The sequence below is a fragment of the Mauremys mutica genome, chromosome 12 (genome assembly GCF_020497125.1).
Source record: "Mauremys mutica isolate MM-2020 ecotype Southern chromosome 12, ASM2049712v1, whole genome shotgun sequence".
NCBI classification, from domain to species: domain Eukaryota; kingdom Metazoa; phylum Chordata; order Testudines; family Geoemydidae; genus Mauremys; species Mauremys mutica.
The window spans coordinates 33,864,648-33,885,515 of NC_059083.1; the positions used below are offsets into that span (position 1 = coordinate 33,864,648).

The 20,868-nt window shown below is 48.0% G+C and overlaps 1 protein-coding gene across 1 annotated transcript in view; it reads right to left on the minus strand.

Annotated features, from left to right (window-relative positions):
• The window catches only part of LOC123346690 (butyrophilin subfamily 1 member A1-like), a 34,809-nt gene that overhangs the window by 7,599 nt on the left and 6,342 nt on the right, over positions 1-20,868 (minus strand). The window contains exons 3-8 of the mRNA XM_044984162.1: positions 12,576-12,923; positions 11,787-12,068; positions 4,040-4,156; positions 1,096-1,116; positions 964-990; positions 792-818 (exon numbers count right to left, since the gene is read on the minus strand). Of these exons, the coding sequence (XP_044840097.1) occupies positions 792-818; positions 964-990; positions 1,096-1,116; positions 4,040-4,156; positions 11,787-12,068; positions 12,576-12,923 (822 nt within the window). The remainder of the gene's footprint in view (positions 1-791; positions 819-963; positions 991-1,095; positions 1,117-4,039; positions 4,157-11,786; positions 12,069-12,575; positions 12,924-20,868) is intronic.

Genomic DNA, 20,868 nt, shown 5'->3' on the forward strand with positions numbered 1-20,868 from the left:
GCTGCTGGAGCTCTGTGTATCGAGGATACGAAGACATTACAACGGCCATGTGAGCCCCCCCACTGTCCTGCCAACGTGGCTCAGCCCTGACACCTGCTGGAACCTCTCCCCGAGGAGGAGCCATCCCTGCGGCCTGTTCAGGCCTTGGCTTCCCTAAGGAGATGGTGGCCAGAGCACCCCCCTCCCTCTCAGCTCTATGTGGTAGGATACCCCAGCATTCATTGACCCCTGGGCTACTGGTGCTGCTGTGTGTGCGCATGTCCCCTGGGCTTGCTAACCTCTGCTGGCGCTGCCCAGTCTCCCCCAGCATGCACCAGTGCACACAGAGGTCAGGCAGCAGACTAGGTGTGAATGTAAAACACAGCTCAGCCACAGCTGAGAGACAGGAAAGCTGCTGTGTGGGCACAGTTTGTTTTACTTGTGTCCGTGAGTTTCACAGTCTGGTTATAAAAACATCTGCCTCTGCACTGGGGACATGGCCTGCCTCAGCCCAAATCCATGGAGACACTGAATAGCTCTTAGCCCTTCAGAGTATTGTAGAAGGAAATTGCAGGTTAAAAAGCCTGTATGAGCATGAAAACCCTGCTGTGGGGAGGGGAGATCTGAGCAGTTTAATGCCTATTAAGGTTAGGTGAGATAATGTCTGTCAGGCACGACCCAGATACCATATTGGGAAGGTGAAGTGGAGGGGAAATTACTCAGCATTTTTCCAAAGCAAAGGAGCAGAGAGCTCTCAGGGGCTGGTGGGGTTTTGACAGATCTCATTTCAGCGGAGCTTACAGCACAGTTACCTGCATATTGTCGGGCTTTTTCCCAACCTGAAATCAAGCAAATAGAGAGAGATGAGAACTGCCCTGAACACAGACTTGCTGAATAGAAAACAATCTCTAACAAAGTTTATGATAAGAGAAAATATATTTCTGTATGATAACTATCTATTAGCAAAACCACAAATTTATTTACCCGCATTTAGTAGGGCTCTTCTCCACTCTGAAACCAAACACAGACAGAGATGAGACCTCCCCTGACCACAGACACTCTGAATACGATACAACTTTGTAGCAAGGTTTATATTAGGAATAAAAGGCAACTTACTGAGTTCACCCTGCAGTTTCTCTAAAAGCAAAGCAAAGAGAAACGAGTAAACATATGATAAAAGAAAAAGGAGGCTATTCAACAAGATCCCACACCACACAAACCAAACTGACTCTCAGTTCATAGTGAGAGCTCTGAATACCTGCCCTGGGGGGTCTACAGAACTTGTAAAGTTTGAGATTCCCCCTCCCTTACCCATTGCAATGAACAAAGGGACTCACCTTTCTCTGCAGGATGCAAGTGAATAGCAGGAGAGATGTGTTACAAGGCAGAAGATTTAACTCAATTATTGCAAGCTCATTGGAGTCATTTTTCTACTGGTAGAAAGTAGAACACACACAGAGGCTCTGCCTAGCTATTCCCATTGCGAGCATTATACTGGGGACACAAGGCCTAGTGCAGGTAAAACACTGAGTAAATGGCCGTCTCCTTTCCCCTCTGGCTGAGTGAAGGGAGGCCCCACACGGAACTCGGTGGCGTTTCTGTCCATCTGTACTGGGAGAACTTTTGAAAACCACGTCCCATCAGCTCCAGCGTTTCAGGGCATGTTCTAGGCCTCAGTGGGCAGAAACTTCCTGATTTTGGTGAAAACCGGAGAACTATAAAAGCCGGATTTCCACTAAAATCACCATTTGATCCCTCAAGATACAGGATGAGGCAGTGACCTCAGGGTTAGGGTTCAAGCTGTGGGTGAGGTTAGAGTTAGGGTCAGCAGGCCCCTCATTACACTCCAGTCATCCCCTCCCCAGCTGCACTTCTTGCCCCAGTGTCAGCCAGACACCCAGCTGGTCTCCTCACCCCCGGAGTCCAGCCAGGCCATTCTCATCCCTGCTCTGGTCTGAACGCTATTGATCTGGGTAACAGTCAGAAAAGCCTGATTTTAGTGGAAATTAATTTTTCCAGTTTTCTGCTTTTCACCAAGCTCGATAAGGTTATGGCCAGAGTGGGGAGAAGAGGGACCCAGTTGAAGGGGGATGGAGATGGGGAGGAGCCCAGCTGGGATTACTACTGGGCCTATGTAATCAACAAAATGTGCTACCCTCTTGTTAAAGATTTGCCACATAATTATGCTCCGTGACCTAAACTCTCAGGGTGAGATTTTGTGCTCAGAACCAGCAGCCCAGGAGCATGTGAGGGCTCAGGCAACTTTAAATCCTGCCCTGATCTTGGGTGCTCTGGATGCCAGACCAACCCCCGCAGCAATGCAGGGCTTGTCTGCATGGGAAAGTCACACAGGTACAAGGTAAAGTGGCCATTTAAACCGCTTTTGTTACACCGGTGTATAGCTCCATGGCAACACACACATTCCATAAGAAGAGTGAGTTTTTCTGGCTTAGTTTATGTAATATCAGAAACTGCTCCTGGCTGGCAGGGGAGCAGAGCAAACTCACAGAGGCAAGACATCAGGAGCTGTTTCCCTGCCTGGGCTGTGTAAGCGGAGGGCAGGAGAGCAAGTGACCTGGGTGCAGGGAACCTTGACATTGCTCCTCGATTGCAAACCCCCCCCCCCCCAGCCCCTAGGGGTGTGCAGAGGGAGGGAATCCCCAGCTGTGATGATCTTTACATTGAGTTCCAGCCTCTCTTTGGCTTCATTCCAAATGTCTCCCCTGCCCGGCAATCTCTAGTTTACTGACATCTAGTTTGATGACGTCCTCGTCATCTGGACCCATGGGAAGGAGGCCCTTGAGGAATTCCACCAGGATTTCAACAATTTCCACCCCACAATCAACCTCAGCCTTGACCAATCCACACAAAAGATCCACTTCCTGGACACTACAGTGCAAATAAGCGATGGTCACATAAACACCACCCTATACCGGAAACCTACTGACCACTATACTTACCTATATGCATCCAGCTTTCATCCAGACCACACCACACGATCCATTGTCTATAGCCAAGCTCTAAGATGCAACCACATTTGCTCCAATCCCTCAGACAGACACACACACCTACAGGATCTCTATCAAACATTCTTACAATTACAATACCCACCTGGTGAAATGAAGAAACAGGTTGACAGAGCCAGAAGAGTACCCAGAAGTCACCTACTACAGTACAGGCCCAACAAAGAAAGTAACAGAACGCCACTAGCCATCACCTATAGTCCCCAACTAAAACCTCTCCAGTGCATCATCAAGGATCTACAACCTATCCTGAAGCATGAGCCCTCACTCTCGCAGAACTTGGGAGACAGACCAGTCCTCGCTTATAGACAGCCCCCCAACCTGAAGCAAATACTCACCAGCAACTACACACCACACAACAAAAACACTAACCCAGGAACCTATCCTTGCAACTAAGCCCATTGCCAACTCTGTCCACATATCTATTCAAGTGACACCATCATAGGACCTAATCACATCAGCCACACCATCAGATGCTTGTTCAACTGCACATCTACCACGGCCGTGCTGTAACGTGGGCAGTGTAGACATACCCTTAGTGTAGCTAAGGTAACTGCTAACCTTTCCATTTGCACAGCCACTACTCTGCCCATCCACAGCTCCTACTCACCTGCATGGGGAGATGGGAGGCGGGGGGGTTCATGCACAGACTGAAGGGCAGAATTGGGCCATAAGTTCCCCTGCCCGGCTTTGCAGTCTGGTTGTCCTGTGAGCAGCCAAGTTACGTATGTCGGTGCTCCAAGCCCAGCAACCTGAGCCTCACAAGGTGTTTCAAACTGAGCCAGGCTGATCCCCAGGGAACAGTTCAGAATCACATTCGATTGGGATTCCTGAGTGAGATCTGAATGGGTGAAACCACTTGACACTTCTTGTTTCAAACATGATCATAATTTATTCAGCTTCCTCTTCACCCTTAGCCCAGCTCCCATTGCCTGAAACTCCTCCAAACATAGAATCAAAACCCCTTAATCCCTGTATCTTTACTTTTGGTTTTGTTTCTCTCTCTCTCACCAAATTCCCCCTTTTTGTTACTTCACCTTTCGCTCTCTGTTGCCTCCAGAAGCAGTAACTGGCCAGGCCAATGAGAACAGCCAGGAGAGACAGGATCACACCCAGAGCCACCATCCAGGGATTGACCCTCGGGAAAAACAGCTCTGCAAGAGAAAGTGCCATTGACTTGGGAGCAAACACATGCAGAATGAAGGCAGGACCCTGTGACAGTGGTGATGCTGTGACTAGTTAAAAGAGCCTCACAGGGAAATACACAGTGAGATGTGGCTCCTCTGTGCTTTATTATCAAGCCAATAAAAGTTCAAGCTTTAGCCTGGTTACTGAACATGGTTAATTAATGGGAGGGGGGTGTTGAGGGTAGGGAGGAGGTAGGGGGCAGCTCCATTATGCTACACCATCCCCCACTGGCGTAAGTTCAGGCATTCCCTAGGCTGCTCTAAGTGATCCCAAAGCTGCAACCAGTGCAGATTGGCCCTCAGAATCAGAGAGTTGTGAGGAGCCTCCTGACACCCCTGTGCTCACTGGGGTTCAGCCACATGAAAGCATCTGGCCCAAAATATGTTAATACAGGATTTTAATAAAAACAAACTCGAGCCTGGAGTTTCAGAATAAAAATTCCTCCCGTGTCCTCTTTCCTGGGCCTTGGAGCAATGGCTGACTAGAGGGTCCTTGTTAAGTGATTAGTGCAGTGTACTGAAAACTGTAGGGGGCATGCATCTGGGTCCTCTGAGCAGGGTGGGTTTGGTTCTATCTCACTGCCTTAGGGAGCAGCATGCTTTGCCTCTCTCTGTATTTGGCTGTTGCATGTTAGAGTTCTGGATTCTTAGAAATAAAGCAGTGTGACATTGCAGCCTTTCAGGAAGAGTATTTAATTCTCCGTGTGTGCTGTGAACATAACAATCAGGTAATACTGGGCATAACATAGATTAACCAGCAGTGCAGCACTATGAGACCTCAGATGAACAGTGCTTTACAAATACAACATTCTTACTATTATAGTGATTAAATATTCATTCAACAGTAACCAAGTTATTTGGTAGATAATAGATAAAATCACAACCTTTTTTTTCTAAAAATTAAGTTTGCTGGTATTTTCAGATGTAATCTAAATAGCAACGCTCAGACCATATTCAGGGCTCTCTTGCGCTAGTCAGGAACACTGACTTTATTACCCAGATTTTCATAAATTCTCAGCACCCACAACTCTCACTGAGAACAAAGGAGAATTCCCTCCCCCACCCCCACTGAGAACTGTGATAATCACAGCGCGCACACAAAGTTAGTTACAAACATAAATACTCCTGCTGGAAGGCTGCAGTGTATCATGACTTTATTTCTTAGAATCCAGAATCTGAATACACAAGAACCCCAGAACAGAGCGGGAGGCGCCTCCCTAAGGCCACGGGCACAACTCACCCACCTTGCCTTATGGTGTCTCATCTATAGGCAGTTAGTGTGCGGCAGGCTGGGGTGTAAATCCACCATGCACCAGCCTACCGCACACTGTCTGTGTGCACCCTTCTGCACTGCACTAAAAGTTCCCTGGTGCACTTTGATCTGTTCCCATTTCAAAGTGGGGTAGATCAAAGCACAAAATGGAATTGTTAGTGCATGTAGCAGGGTCCACACAGTTAGTGTGTGGCAGGCTAGTGCGAGGCAGATTTACACCCCAGCTTGCCACGAACTAACTGTTCCTGTAGACAAGCCCTGATTCTGCTCCCACGCTTTGCTACAGAGCCCTCTAGCCTGAAAATAGCACCTGGAACCTCCCTCTACTAAAGTGATAGCTTGTAATTCCAACACAGTCCTCAGTACAGCACAAGAACAAAGGAGAATTCCATCCCATAGCCCCACTGAGGGTGGGGGGCTAAAGGTTGTGCATATCTTCCTCCACATTCAGGGAGGGGGAGAATTTCAATAAGCTTACGTTGCAGTTCTCTGTGCAGTGCAAGACAATACAGTTTTAGGTTTACACTCCGAGGGTGGTGTGTACACTCGAGTGCTGGGCAATTCCCTAGCTGAGTCCTTCCACGCAGACTTGATTTCAGTGTCTGTGTCTTTCTGCAGTGGAGCTGGGTGTGTCCCTACCTGTGTGTGCTAAAGAAGGCTTGAGGGCCTGGCATATCAGGACAGCGTGAGGGAGCCCAAGCTGCTGGAACAAGCAAGCTCATTGGAAGCCCAGTACATCAGGTGGCACCGCAAAAGGGGGAGCAACCCATTCCCGTTCTTGGATCACAAGCAGAGATAGGTGTCTCTCTGCATCTGACATTGAACTCGGGCTTCAGCTTCGGGGGTGGGTGGGGGGGTCAAGTAGTAATTTTTGTTGTCAGAAGGGGGTCACGGTGCAGTGCAATTTGAGAACCTCTGATCTAGTCTGTCCTCCTGCACAACACAGGCCAGAGACTTGCCCTGAATTAATTCCTGCTTCAAGTCCAGTAGCTGCGGTTGAATGACAGCGCTTCCTTTAGCTACAGTAGAACCTCAGTTACAAAACACCAGTTATGAACTGACCAGTCAACCACGCACCTCATGTGGAACTGGAAGTTCACAATCAGGCGGCAGCAAAGACCAAAAAATAAAAAAGCAAATACAGTCAGTGCTGTGTTATACGTGAACTGCTAAAAACAAAGGGAAACCAGCATTTTTCTTCTGCATAATAAAGTTTCAAAGCTGTAGTAAGTCAGTGTTCAGTTGCAGAAGTTTGAAAGAACCACCATAACGCTTTGTTCACAACACAAACATTTCAGAGTTACAAACAACCTCCATTCCCCAGGTACAGTAACTCCTCGCATAACGTAGTTATGTTCCTGAAAAATGCAACTTTAAGCGAAATTATGTTAAGCGAATCCAATTTCCCCATAAGAATTAATGTAAATGGGGAGGGGGTTAGGTTCCAGGGGAATTTTTTTCACTAGACAAAAAACTATTTATATATACACATACACACTAATTACATATACATGCAGTATACGTTTTAAACAAACAATTTAATACTGTACACAGCAATGATGATTGTGAACCTTGCTTGAGGTGGTGAAGTTAGAAGGGTGGAAGAGTTGCAGCTAGCCGGAGATGTTAGGAGTAACAAGAAGGGTTTCTTTAGGTATGTTAGCAACAGGAAGAAAGTCAAGGAAAGTGTGGGCCCCTTGCTGAATGAGGGAGGGAACCTAGTGACAGAGGATGTGGAGAAAGCTAGTGTACTCAATGCTTTTTTTGCCTCTGTCTTAACAGACAAGGTCAGCTCCCAGACAGCTGCACTCTGCAGCACGGTATGGGGAGGAGGTGACCAGCTCTCTGTGGAGAAAGAAGTAGTTCGGGGCTATTTAGGAAAGCTGGACGAGCACAAGTCCATGGGGCCGGATGCGCTGCATCCGAGGGTGCTAAAGGAGTTGGCCGATGAGATTGCAGAGCCATTGGCCATTATCTTTGAAAAATCATGGCGATCGGGGGAGGTCCCAGATAACTGGAAAAAAGCTAATGTAGTGCCCATCTTTAAAAAAGGGAAGAAGGAAGATCCAGGGAACTACAGGCCAGTCAGTCTCACCTCAGTCCCTGGAAAAATCATGGAACAGGTCCTCAAGGAATCAATCCTGAACCACTTAAAGGAGGGGAAAGTGATCAGGAACAGTCAGCATGGATTCACCAAGGGCAAGTCATGCCTGACTAACCTAATTGCCTTCTATGACGAGATAACCGGCTCTGTGGATGAGGGGAAAGCAGTGGATGTGCTATTTCTGGACTTTAGCAAAGCTTTTGATACAGTCTCCCACAGTATTCTTACCAGGAAGTTAAAGAAGTATGGGCTGGATGAATGGACGGTAAGGTGGATAGAAAACTGGCTAGATGGTCTGGCTCAACGGGTAGTGATCAATGGTTCCATGTCTAGTTGGCAGCCGGTATCAAGTGGAGTGCCCCAAGGGTCGGTTTTATTCAATATCTTCATTAACGATCTGGAGGATGGTGTGGACTGCACCCTTAGCAAGTTTGCAGATGACACTAAACTGGGAGGAGTGGTTGATACGCTGGAGGGTAGGGCTAGGATACAGAGGGACCTAGACAAATTAGAGGATTGGGCCAAAAGAAATATGATGAGGTTCAACAAGGACAAGTGCAGAGTCCTGCACTTAGGACGGAAGAATCCCATGCACTGCTACAGACTAGGGACCGAATGGCTGGACAGCAGTTCTGCAGAAAAGGACCTAGGGGTTACGGTGGATGAAAAGCTGAATATGAGTCAACAGTGTGCCCTTGTTGCCAAGAAGGCTAATGGCATTTTGGGTTGTATAAGTAGGGGCATTTCCAGCAGATCGAGGGATGTGATCATTCCCCTCTACTCAGCACTGGTGAGGTCTCATTTGGAGTACTGTGTCCAGTTTTGGGCCCCACACTACAAGAAGGATGTGGATAAATTGGAGAGAGTCCAGCAGAGGGCAACAAAAATGATTAGGGGGCTGGAGCACATGACTTATGAGGAGAGGCTGAGGGAACTGGGATTGTTTAGTCTGCAGAAGAGAACAATGAGGAGGGATTTGATAGCTGCTTTCAACTACCTGAAAGGGGGTTCCAAAGAGGATGGATCTAGACTGTTCTCAGTGGTACCAGATGACAGAACAAGGAGTAATGGTCTCAAGTTGCAGAGGGGGAGGTTTAGGCTGGATATTAGGAAAAACTTTTTCACTAGTAGGGTGGTGAAGAACTGGAATGGGTTACCTAGGGAGGTAGTGGAATCTCCTTCCTTAGAGGTTTTTAAGGTCAGGCTTGACAAATCCCTGGCTGGGATGATTTAGTTGGGGATTGGTCCTGCTTTGAGCAGGGGGTTGGACTACATGACCTCCTGAGGTCCCTTCCAACCCTGAGATTCTATGAGGGTGGGATATTTCCCAGGGAATATCTTACTGCTAAATGATGAACGAGCTTTTGGTTGAGCCCTCAAGGATTAACACATTGTTGTTAATGTAGCCTCACACTCTATAAGGCAGCAAAAAGGGGAGACAGCATGGCAGACAGAGAGAGAGACACACACCCTGTATGTGTGGGACAGAGAGAGAGATGCACATTGCCCCTTTAACTGCATTGTCTTTTTAAGTTGATCGGGAAGTTGAGACAGCAGCTGCTGCCCTAGGCTCTCTCTGTCTGTGTCCCCTCCCTGCTCTATATGGAGGAGGAGTAAGCGGGGTGCAGGAGCAGGGGGGAGGGGGACACCCTGACATTAGTCCCCCCTTCTCCCTCCTGCACAGCAAGCTCAGGGAGCAGTCCAAGGCAGAGGGCAGGAGCAGCACATGGCAGTGTGGGGAGGGACAGCTGAATGCCGGCAATTGGTAGCCTGCGGGGCAGCTGCCCACAAGGAACTTAGGGAAACAGGGAGCTGATGGGGGGCTGCCGGTCCACCCTGGTTCCAAGCCCCCACCAGCTAGCTGCAATGGGCTGCTCTTCCTGTAAGCAGTGGACAAAGCAGGCGGCTGCTAAACAATGTTATAAGGGAGCATTGCACAACTTTAAATGAGCACGTTCCCTAATTGATCAGCACTATAACAGCGAAATAACATTAAGCAGGATGACTTTAAGTGAGGAGTTACTGTATTCGTAACTCTGAGGTAAAAGCCCCAAAAGGATGTGTCCATACAGGGTGTTCTCTGAGATTAACGGACACAAAATACGAGTCAGGAAATTCAGACTAAATCAGATATGACAGTGCGGACCTTAGCTCTTGATATAAACAGAATCCTAAATACTGCAATGGGCTTCCCCTCCCCCACTGGCTGGGTGCAGATGGGTGGTTTGAGAGGCTGGGGGAATGGAAAGTGAAGGTAAAATTGGTCTGCGTTGGCCTAATCAGCAGCCCGTTGTAAGGGAGCCAGATGCTGCTTTGGGAGGACGCTGGCTGCATTAAAGAATTTTGGTTTTTAAGATGTCTCAGCTCCGTTGTTCAAATACCCCTGATGGTACGGTGGGTGCTGTTATTGTTCAGCATTGACTAAAACATTAATTCTATATTAACAATAATATTTGATAGGGCTTTAACTGAAATAGCCAATATCAGGAGACTCACTAAAATATCATAACAACCAGCGGTGCTGGTGGTGAATAATATAAAGGCTCCCTGCACTTCCCGCTCTATAACTTATGAAATATTACATAGGTGTATCCTAACTGATGAGTTTGGGTCTGACCCTTCTGTGTCCAGATCTCCCACTGATTTGTGTATGAAGAACTGGGCCCATTGTGTGATTGTGTAACACACCATCAGAAAGTACATGCTCAGGGGAGATCAGGGTCAATGGGGCCATGCAGATTCTCACTCTGAATTCCCTCACTTTTATGAAATTTAATATTGTGACACTCTTCAGAATGTGGGTGACCATTTATAGTATTGTTGATACCAACATTGCAATGGCTCTTACAAGATACACCATGTAAGGTATCAGTGGGAAAGTTATGATTTGCTGAATACGATAAGCTTATTTATATGTATGTATCATCTCTGTATCATGAGTTATAAATATATATATGACATATTGATATCTCAAACTTGTGCTGTGTATCTGGGTGACACCCCCAGACAGGTTGTCCCTGATAGGCCATCAAACATGCCAGAGAGTGCTGATGCCAATCAGCTGTACACTGAACCCATTGAGAGAAGCCAGGGGCTACACCTATGAGTTAGCAGGACATGTAGGGACATGCCTGTGGATAGGGGACTCCAAGAGCTTTTCTATGCCCATGTGCTGTGAGCTTGTGTTTGGGACAAAGGAAGTACAAGCCACATGGCTAAAAGAATTCAAAAAGCAGCTGCATCATCTTCCTTTTGTCTTCAATAATCCTGCTTCCTACCTCTGGAGCAACTTCCCTACAAACTGAAGCTTTGAACAAAGGATTGATAGATCCACCTAAGCTTTGGTGTGGTCCAGAGGGACTTTACAAGCTAGCAAAATCACCAATTCTGCTAAGACCCGGATATATGGACTCTGAAGTCATATGTATGTATCTGATTGCTTTGATAATTCAATAACTCTCCTTGTTCTTTTCCTTTCTTTTATGACAAAGCTTTAGTTTTAGTTACTAAAGGATTGGCTGGCAGCATGGTATTTTGGGTAAGATCCAAACTTATATTGATCTCAGGGCCGCCCAGAGGATTCCGGGGGCTCGGGCCGGGCCCTGCGAGAGTTCGCTCCGGAGGCCACGGAAAACTCTCGTGGGGGCCCCTGCTGGGCCCGGGGACAATTGTCCCACTTGCCCCCCCCCCGCCCTCTGGGCAGCCCTGATTGATCTGGTAATAAGAACAGTTGTGTGTTCCATTCTATGCATCCGAAGAAGTGAGCTGCAGCTCACGAAAGCTCATGCTAAAATAAATTTGTTAGTCTTTAAGGTGCCACAAGTACTCCTGTTCTTTTTGCGGATACAGACTAACACGGCTGCTACTCTGATCTGGTAATGTGGCTCTTTGGGAGAATCTGCTCTTTTTACAGCCTACCCTGACCTTAGCATTTCCAATGTGGGCAACCCTAGGTACCTCGGGTCACAAATGTAATAGTGACAGTCCAGTCCCTTGGTCTTTACTCAGACTGAGCTCTCAGCTAAGCCAGTGGGAGTGTTGCCTGGATCTGGACTGAAGGCCTGGGTCCCTGGTGGTTCTATTACACTGATTTAGTTTTTTGGCATGTACTACATGAAGCCTTCCTAGGAGAGTATCTAGAAAAAAATATATAAACAAAACACCCCACTGACATCTGCCACATCCATTCTATCCCCGGCGCAGTGTGGGCGGGCACTGACCTGCTATGGAAACTGTTGATATTTTCTCTCGGTTGAGGAGCGGGTTCCTGACAGAACAGGACAAGTCCTGGTTGGAATGTTCTGTTATAACAATAGAAATCTGGCTTTGAAACAGGCCGTTGGCCGCCTTAGATATTTTTTCAGAGGCAGATGATAACAGCTGCCCATGGTGATCTCTCCACTGAGCCTCAGGTTCTGGGTGCCAGCCTGCCGATCGACACACAACCCAGATCCCTCCGTCCTGGTGGCCATCAACTGAGATGTGGGGGTCAGAGCCTGAAACTAGAGACAAATGGAATAAACCTGTGTTAATTCTACGCATTTAGCAAAGAGAACAAGAGGAGGAAGAATGAATTAATTCTCCCTCTGCATGCACAGAGCCCAGGGTCACCGGAAACTATGTCAACATGCCTGGCAAGTGTTTCTCAGAGGGTCGGGAGATCTTTTCCCTCCTCTATAATTTCCTGATACTTGTCTCTACCTGTGGAACTTAGATCCTGAGTGTGTCCTCGATGGAAAATAATAAGGCAATTCCAATAGAAAGCGAACAGAGAAAACGGCAAGTTAATAAAATAAATGAATAAATATGTGCCCAGCTCCCGAGAAGTGCTGAGAGCTCAGGCACGTCATTGGGAATCACCATCACTGCTGCCCCTGCTGCTCAGTAACTAGAATCTGAAAGGTGATTCTGGGTATCAATGTGTGAATGAGAAGCATCCAGAGTCCTCTCACAATGAGCTCTCCTGCCCCATTTATTACACTGCTAGTGAGGTAAAACAAGCTACAGACCTGCCACTTGCAGCTCCAGTAAGGCTTCTTCATACGAAACATTGGACTGAAAGAAACACGTGTACTGTCCATGGTCAGAAAGTTGGACATTGCGTATTCTCAGGGAAACACTCCCACTGGTGATATTGTCTTTCAGCAGCTCCGTCCTTCCCTGATATCCCGGCATCTGCTGTCCGTACTGATCCTGCCCATCCTTATACCGGTGCACAACTGCAGAGAACTTGAATCGGAACCACCTCAGCTCCATGGTCTCAGCGCTCATCCTGGGGGAGAGGTGGCAGGGCAGGATGGCCTCCCCACCTAGGGAGGCAGTGATCGGGTGGCCAGGTCCCCTCACTGTGAGCTGTTCTGTGAAATGTATCAAGGGGAAAAGAAAATTAAATTGGAGAGGAACCAAAACAGAAAGAAATGTAAGTGCAGCCAGATGCTTATTCCCATCTTTTGAAGTGTTCAAAAATCAGGAGTCAACCTCCTGAAAAAACCAAGGGATTGGCTTAAAAATAGAGACTTTTTTAAATAATAAAATTGGGCTTGTTCTCTGCCTTCTGATTTCTGAACCTTTAAAGTTGACTTAGGTCACATTTCCCAGCATTTATCTGCAACCACAAGGGACAGAAACTTACTTTAAAACAAAATGAAAGCTGAGATTCTCACCTAATCACAGGCCTGCAGGAGTTGTGGCTTTAAGAAACACATCAAATATCATGAGACTTGGGATAAAATTCTGTGAGCTGGTAACATTGAGGGGACGTCTACACCTTGAGCTGGAGCTGTAATTTCCAGTGGGGTAGACATGCACCCACTAGCTCTGAGTGAGCTGGTGTGAGACAGTGCAGCCGTGGTGGTGTGAGCGGGGGGATGGGTTAGCTCTCCAGGTATGATCCTGCCCAGGACCTAGGTAGATATTCAGGGAGGCTGCTGATGCCACTGTGTCTACTCTACCATTTATAGCAGGACAGCTTGATCAGAGCTAGCGCAGGTACGTCTACCCCATCTGGAGACAGCAAGGAGCAACATCTTACCTATTAAAGGCTTCTACAGTGCTAACTAATGGCTTAACGGTGTGGGAAGGGGAGGGAGAGCTGGAATGTTGGAGGGGAAGGGGGGGCTACACACTGTGAGGGATGGTGCGGCAGGGGATGGAGAAGGAGACAGACTCAGCAGTTTTCTCTCACCCTTACAATCACTGTAAGCACCAGGGAACCGTCACAATGCTGGGACATAGGCCTGGTCTACACTAGGCGTTTAAATCGGTTTTAGGAGCGTAAAACCGATTTAACGCCACAACCGTCCACACTAGGAGGCACCTTATATCGATTTTAATGGCTCTTTAAATCGGTTTCTGAACTCCTCCCCGACGAGAGGAGTAGCGCTAATATCGGGATTAACATATCGGAATAGGGTTAGTGTGGCCGCAAATCGACGGTATTGGCCTCCGGGAGGTATCCCACAGTGCACCACTGACCGCTCTGGACAGCACTCTCAACTCGGATGCACTGGCCAGGTAGACAGGAAAAGCCCCGCGAACTTTTGAAATTCATTTCCTGCTTCCCCAGCGTGGAGAGCTCATCATCACAGGTGACCACGCACAGCTCATCAGCACAGTTAACAATGCAGTCTCCTGAGAATCGAAAAAGAGCCCCAGCATGGACCGCTCGGGAGGTACTGGATCTGATCGCTATCTGGGGAGAGGATTCAGTGCTAACAGAACTGCGTTCCAAAAGACGAAATGAAAAAGTATTTGAAAGAATTTCTAAGGCTATGACGGATAAAGGCCACTGCAGGGACTCAGTGCAGTGCAGAGTGAAAGTTAAGGAGCTCAGACAAGCCTACCAGAAAACCAAAGAAGCAAACGGAAGGTCCGGGGCAGGTCGAAAAACATGCCGCTTCTATGCTGAGCTGCATGCAATTTTAGGGGGCTGCGCCACAAGTACCCCACCCCTGACCGTGGATTCCGAGGTGGGGGTTGTAATCTCTGCCATGTCTGAGGATTATGCAGAAGGGGAAGATGAAGATGAAGAAGAAGAGGAAGACCTAGCAGAGAGCACACAGCAGTCCGTGACCCCCAGCAGCCAGGAGCTTTTTATCACCCTGACGGAATTACCCTGCTCCCAGCCCTCACAAGCAACTATCCCAGACAATGACGCCATGGAAGGGAGCTCTGGTGAGTGTACCTTTGCAAATAGCAAACATTGTTTTTTAAGCAAGCCTTTTTTAATGATTGATTTGCCCGAGGACTTGGGATGCATTCGCAGACAGTATAGTTACTTAGAAAAGTTTGTTAACATGTCCGGGGATTGAGAGGAAATCCTCCAGGGACATCTCGATGAAGCGCTCCTGTAGGTACTCCAGAAGCCTTTGCAGAAGGTTTCTGGGCAAGGCATCCTTGTTCCGCCCACCATGGTAGGACACTTTACCATGCCATGCATGTAGCAAGTAATCAGGTATCATTGCGTGGCAAAGCATCGCAGCGTATGGTCCCGGTGACTGCTGGCATTCAAGAAGCATCCGCTCTTTATCTTGTTCTGTTATCCTCAGCAAAGTGATATCGTTCAGGATAACCTGGTTAAAAATCAGGAATTTAAGTAAGGGAGGTGGCCATTTTTCTACTGGTTTCGTGGAATGCAGCAGCTTAAAAAAAACACTTTCCTGCACGTAGCGAAGCGGGGGGAGGGGAGGAGTGAAATGCCGATGATCTTTTCTGTTTGGTCACCGGTGGGTGGGGGGGAGGGGGAAGGTTGTTGATTAGCAGGGAGCTAGCGTGGTATTAGCCATGCGTTGGGGGGGAGGGTAAGAGACAGTGGCTTACCATGGCCGCATGCAAGCTGAATTCTGATGCCTGGACCTGTGTCTGTCTGTAACCCCAGAGCTGCAAGCACTCACTATTAAGATGAAAAATGCGACCTTGTAGGGAAATCACATGTGCTAGGTGAATAGTGATGTTCACTGTGAAACAGTATAACCATTGTTCTGTAAAATGTATCTTTCTAAATATTTATCTCCCTCATGCAGCTGCAAATTTTTCAACCATCCCTCCTCCATCCCAAAGGCTAGCACAGATAAGGCGGAGGAAAAAGAAGACGCGAGATGAGATGTTCTCGGATATTATGGAAGTTGCACGCAATGAAAGAGCTCATCTGAATGAGTGGAAGGACGTGGTTTCAAATTACAGGAAAGAGGCCAGTGAACGTGAGGACAGGAGGGACAACCGAGATGAGAGGTGGCGGCTGGAAGACCGGCAGGAAAATCAGCGGTGGCGGGATGCAACTCTGGGGCTGCTGCGTGATCAAACTGACATGCTCCGGCGTCTTCTGGAGCTTCAGGAACGGCAGCAGGATCACAGAGTGCCTCTGCAGCCCCTGTATAACCACCCTCCCCCCTCACCATGTTCCTTAGCCTCCTCACCCAGACGTGAAAGAACGCGTGGGGGGAGGCTCCGTGCACTCCACCCCCGTGGACAGCCCAACCAAAAGGCTGTCGTTAGTCTGAATTTTTTTTTTAATGGCCTTCTCCATCCCTCCTATCCTCCTCCCAAAGCACACCCTTACTTCTCTCCCTCTTTTTATAATGAATCAATAAAAAATTCATGCTTTTTAAATATAAGTGACTTTATTTGCATAAGTAAGCTGTACTCGAAGGGGGAGGGGGAGTTGCTTACAGGGACTGAGTCAATCAAGGGGGTTGGGTGTTCATCAACAAACATAGCAGTCACACTGAACCCTGGCCATTGATGAAGCTTGTTTTCAAAGCTTCTCTGATGCGCACCGCTTCCTGGTGTGCTCTTCTAATCTCCCTGGTGTCTGGCTGCGCGTAATCAGCGGCCAGGTGATTTGCCTCAGCCTCCCACCCCGCCATAAAGGTCTCACCCTTACTCTCACAGAGATTGTGGAGAATACAGCAAGCAGCAATAACATAGGGGACATTGGTTTGGCTGAGGTCTGAGCGAGTCAGTAATGTGCGCCAGCGCGCCTTTAAACGGCCAAATGCACATTCCACCACCATTCTGCACTTGCTCAGCCTGTAATTGAACAGATCCTGACCACTGTCCAGGCTGCCTGTGTATGGCTTCATGAGCCATGGCATCAAGGGGTAGGCTGGGTCCCCCAGGATAACGACAGGCATTTCAACATCCCCAACTGTTATTTTCTGGTCTGGGAAGTAATTCCCTTGCTGCAGCCGTTTAAACAGAGTAGTGCTTCTGAATACGCGAGCGTCATGAACCCTCCCTGGCCATCCCGCATGGATGTTTGTGAAACGTCCCTTGTGATCCACCAGTGCTTGCAGCACCATTGAAAAGTACCCCTTCCGGTTTACGTACTGGGTGCCCTGGTGCTGCGGTGCCAAGATAGGGATATGGGTTCCATCTATCGCCCCCCCACAGTTAGGGAATCCCATTGCAGCAAAGCCATCCACTATGGCCTGCACGTTTCCCAGAGTCACAACCTTTCGTAGCAGCAGCTTAGTGATTGCTTTGGCTACTTGCATCACAGCAGCCCCCACAGTAGATTTTCCAACTCCAAATTGATTCCCGACTGACCGGTAGCTGTCTGGCGTTGCAAGCTTCCACAGGGCTATCGCCACTCGCTTCTCTACGGTGAGGGCTGCTCTCATCTTGGTATTATGGCGTTTCAGGGCAGGGGCAAGCAAGTCACAAAAAGTTCCATGAAAGTGCCCTTACGCATGCGAAAGTTTCGCAGCCACTGGGAATCGTCCCACACCTGCAACACAATGCGGTCCCACCAGTCAGTGCTTGTTTCCCGGGCCCAAAATCGGCGTTCAATGGATAGAATCTGCCCCATTACCATCAGGATCTCCAAAGCGCAGGGGCCCGCGGTTTGAGAGAATTCTGTGTCTACGTCCTCATCACTGTCATCGCCGCGCTGCCGTATCCGCCTCTTACTCGCCTCGGTTTGAAGGTCCTGGTTCAGCATATACTGCACGAGAGTGCGTGAGGTGTTTAAAACATCCACGATTGCGGTATGGAGCTGAGCAGGGTCCATGCTTGCTGTGCTATGGCGTCTGCACAGTTCACCAAGCAAAAAAGGCGCGAAACGGTTGTCTGCCGCTTTCAGGGAGGGAGGGAGGGAGGGGGTGAGGCTGTACCCAGAACCACCCGCGAAAATGATTTTTGCCCCATCAGGCACTGGGATCTCAACCCGGAAATAAGGCTGCGGGAACTGTGGGATAGCTAGGGAATAGCTACCCACAGTGCAACGCTCCAGAAATCGACGCTAGCCTCGGACCATGGACACACACCACCGATTTAATGTGTTTAGTGTGGCCGCGCGCACTCGATTTTATAAAATCTGTTTTACAAAACCGGTTTATGCAAATTCGGAATAGTCCCGTAGTGTAGACGTACCCATAGACTCAGATTTCTCTCACCAGCGCTGTTAGCAACTACACACTGCAAATACTTCAAAGCCTGACACTTATCCCCATTCCACTATAACAAAAGGAATAGGTGGGGCAAGGAGTACTGAGGAACAACACAGCAGCCGTGTGGCCTAGCAGAGAGACCACTGGACTTGGACTTTTCCTGGCTCTGCCACTGGCCTGCTGGATGACCTTGGGCAAGTCTCTTCACTGCTCCGTGCCTCAGTTTCCCCATCTGTAAAATGGGAATAATGAATAAAGTTCCTTGAGCGCTATTGATGAAAAACACTAAACAAAAATCCTTAGCTTTTCTAATCTAGCCACAGTCGTGTATCAACTGCAATCCTAAGTGAGAACTACAACTGTCTGCTACAAAGAGTCCTTTCTGTTCAAGAAACTAGGAAGGAAAGTCACTGATAAAATCTTTGCTACTGCAGAGTTAAGGTTCCCAGCGGTATCTCAGGTCCTTTCAGAAAACTGAGTTTGGCAAAACTCAGGCCTCCAAAAACCAGCAAATGCGGAATTAAGGTACATGCCAAAGTGACCTTAACTCTGCCCTGTTTGAGCGATGACCTGATACATCCATGGCGCACAGACCCACACCCTGCCTGTGCAGATAGAGCACGTTACTCAGAGATCAGGGCACATGACAACTGCAGCACAAACACCTTCTCCTTGCTGAGGGAACATTTGTTTTACGTGAGCTGCGCCGTACAGGAGCTACCCACCCCTGTTCTGCCCTCAACATTGAGCGACTGCCCAGAAACAGCCCCACATTTGTTACTTTTTACAAACCCTTCACTCCCTTTTACAAGCCCTTCACCCTCACTCCCAGGATTCCATCTAGCACTATGTGTTCCCTTACCCAGCATTAAACACACAGACAATCCCCGTGGCAAACAGACCCCTGAGCCCTGCTACTGACACAACTACACAGCTCAGGGCTGAAATGAGGGATGCAGGATCCCTCAAGGGACACCTGCACCTCTCTCCTTTCATTACACGCTGGGGGTGAGGGACTCACACCCAGATCTCCTCATCTCACAAGCACAGCTCTACCAAGCTGCTCCAGCTAATGTCTCTACAATTTAATACAGCTGCACCTAACACAGTGACTGCAGCTGGGGTGGGTAGAGATGTGTACAATTATAATTTTGACATTCTCCTTCATAAGGAACAGTATTATGGACACCATAGGTGCAAACTCTGTTGGTGCTGGAGCACCCCTGGAAAAAATAGTGGGTGCTCATCACCCACCAATCAGCTGTTCAGAGGGTCCCACAGATCAGCTCCTCCCCCGCAGCACCTCCTACCTGCTGCTCATCAGCTGTCCAGTGGTGGGCAAGAGGAGGAGGAGCAGGGGCAGGAGCCTCGGGGCAGAGCAGGGGTGGGAAGAGGGGAGCAAGGGTGGGGCCTTGGGGTAAGAGGGGGCATGGGGGCAGGGCCTCAAGGCAGAGCGGGGGTGGAGCACCCCTCAGGGAAAGCTGAAAGTTGGCCCCTGTGAAATACAGGAATTTAGAGATGTGCCCTGGAAGCTGGGGTTGAGAACAGAGTGTAGCCGTGTTCAGCAATTCACTACAGAAGCTCTCTGGTTTGTTTTATTAAAAGTTTTATTCCTTTCTAATAAACCGGTTTGTTGTTTAATGAACCCCAAGATCATTACATGGGGTCAGAAGTGCTGAATGAGAAGGAGGCTACAGTAATTTTGAAGTTAACTCCTGTGTTTGTTGCTGAAAGCAGAGGCAAGGGGAGCACATGCAGCAGCAAACAGAGAAGGACAATGGCTTTTGGATGTATTTTGTGAGCACAGTAGTAGCTTGACTAGCTTAAGATGGGAAAAAAAGCCAAAAATGGATGCGTCGCAACCTCCACTCAGCCTGTAATTGTCAGGCAATGTTGCAGAGAACTGGAAAAAATTCAGACAGAGATTTGGCTTGTATTTAGCAGCCAGAGGGGCAGAAGAGAAAAATGATAAAGTGAAATTATCGATCTTTTTGCCTGTTGTTGAGGCGGAAGCATTAGATATTTATAACAGCTTTAAGTTTGAAGAAGGTGAAAGCATGAAGTTAAGTAAAATACTGAATAAATTGGAGGAACATTGCATGTCAAAAAGGCCTTAAGTGCAAAAAACAAGCATGAGAGGTGCTGTATTGGCCATGGATCAATCACATCATCACTAAAGTAGAAGGAAACTGCTTTTCATGCTTGAAATACAAGCCAAGCAAACAAGCAGAGCCACTGAGACCTCATCCAGTTCCACTAAGGCCTTCTGAGAAGGCCGGCACTGACGTATTTACCTGGCAATCAAAGGATTATTTAATAGTCACATAGGATTATTCTCTGTATTCAGAAATTTGCACACTGCACAGTACTAGTAGTAAGTCAGTGATAGCCATCATGACGGGAATCCTCTCCAGACATGGAATTCCAGATGAAGTCTTTAGTGCTAATGGGCTTCAATTTTCCATTGCAGATTTTAGGCAATTTGCCATAGATCAGGGGTAGGCAACCTATGGCATGTGTGCCGAAGGCAGCACGCGAGCGGATTTTCAGTGACACTCACACTGCCCGGGTCCTGGCCACCGGTCTGGGGGGCTCTGCATTTTAATTTAATTTTAAATGAAGCTTCTTAAACATTTTTAAAACCTTATTTACTTTACATACAACAATAGTTTAATTACATATTATAGACTTATAGAAAGATCTTCTAAAAAGGTTACAATATATCACTGGCACGCAACACCTTAAATCAGAGTGAATAAATGAAGACTCGGCACAGCACTTCTGAAAGATTGCCAACCCCTGCCACAGATTGTAGTTCAGACAAATCAAGGGGACACATTTTGACGAATCAAAGGGATCTACAATTAATTCCAGAAAGTTCCAACACACTGACAGTCAACATGGACTCTGGCAT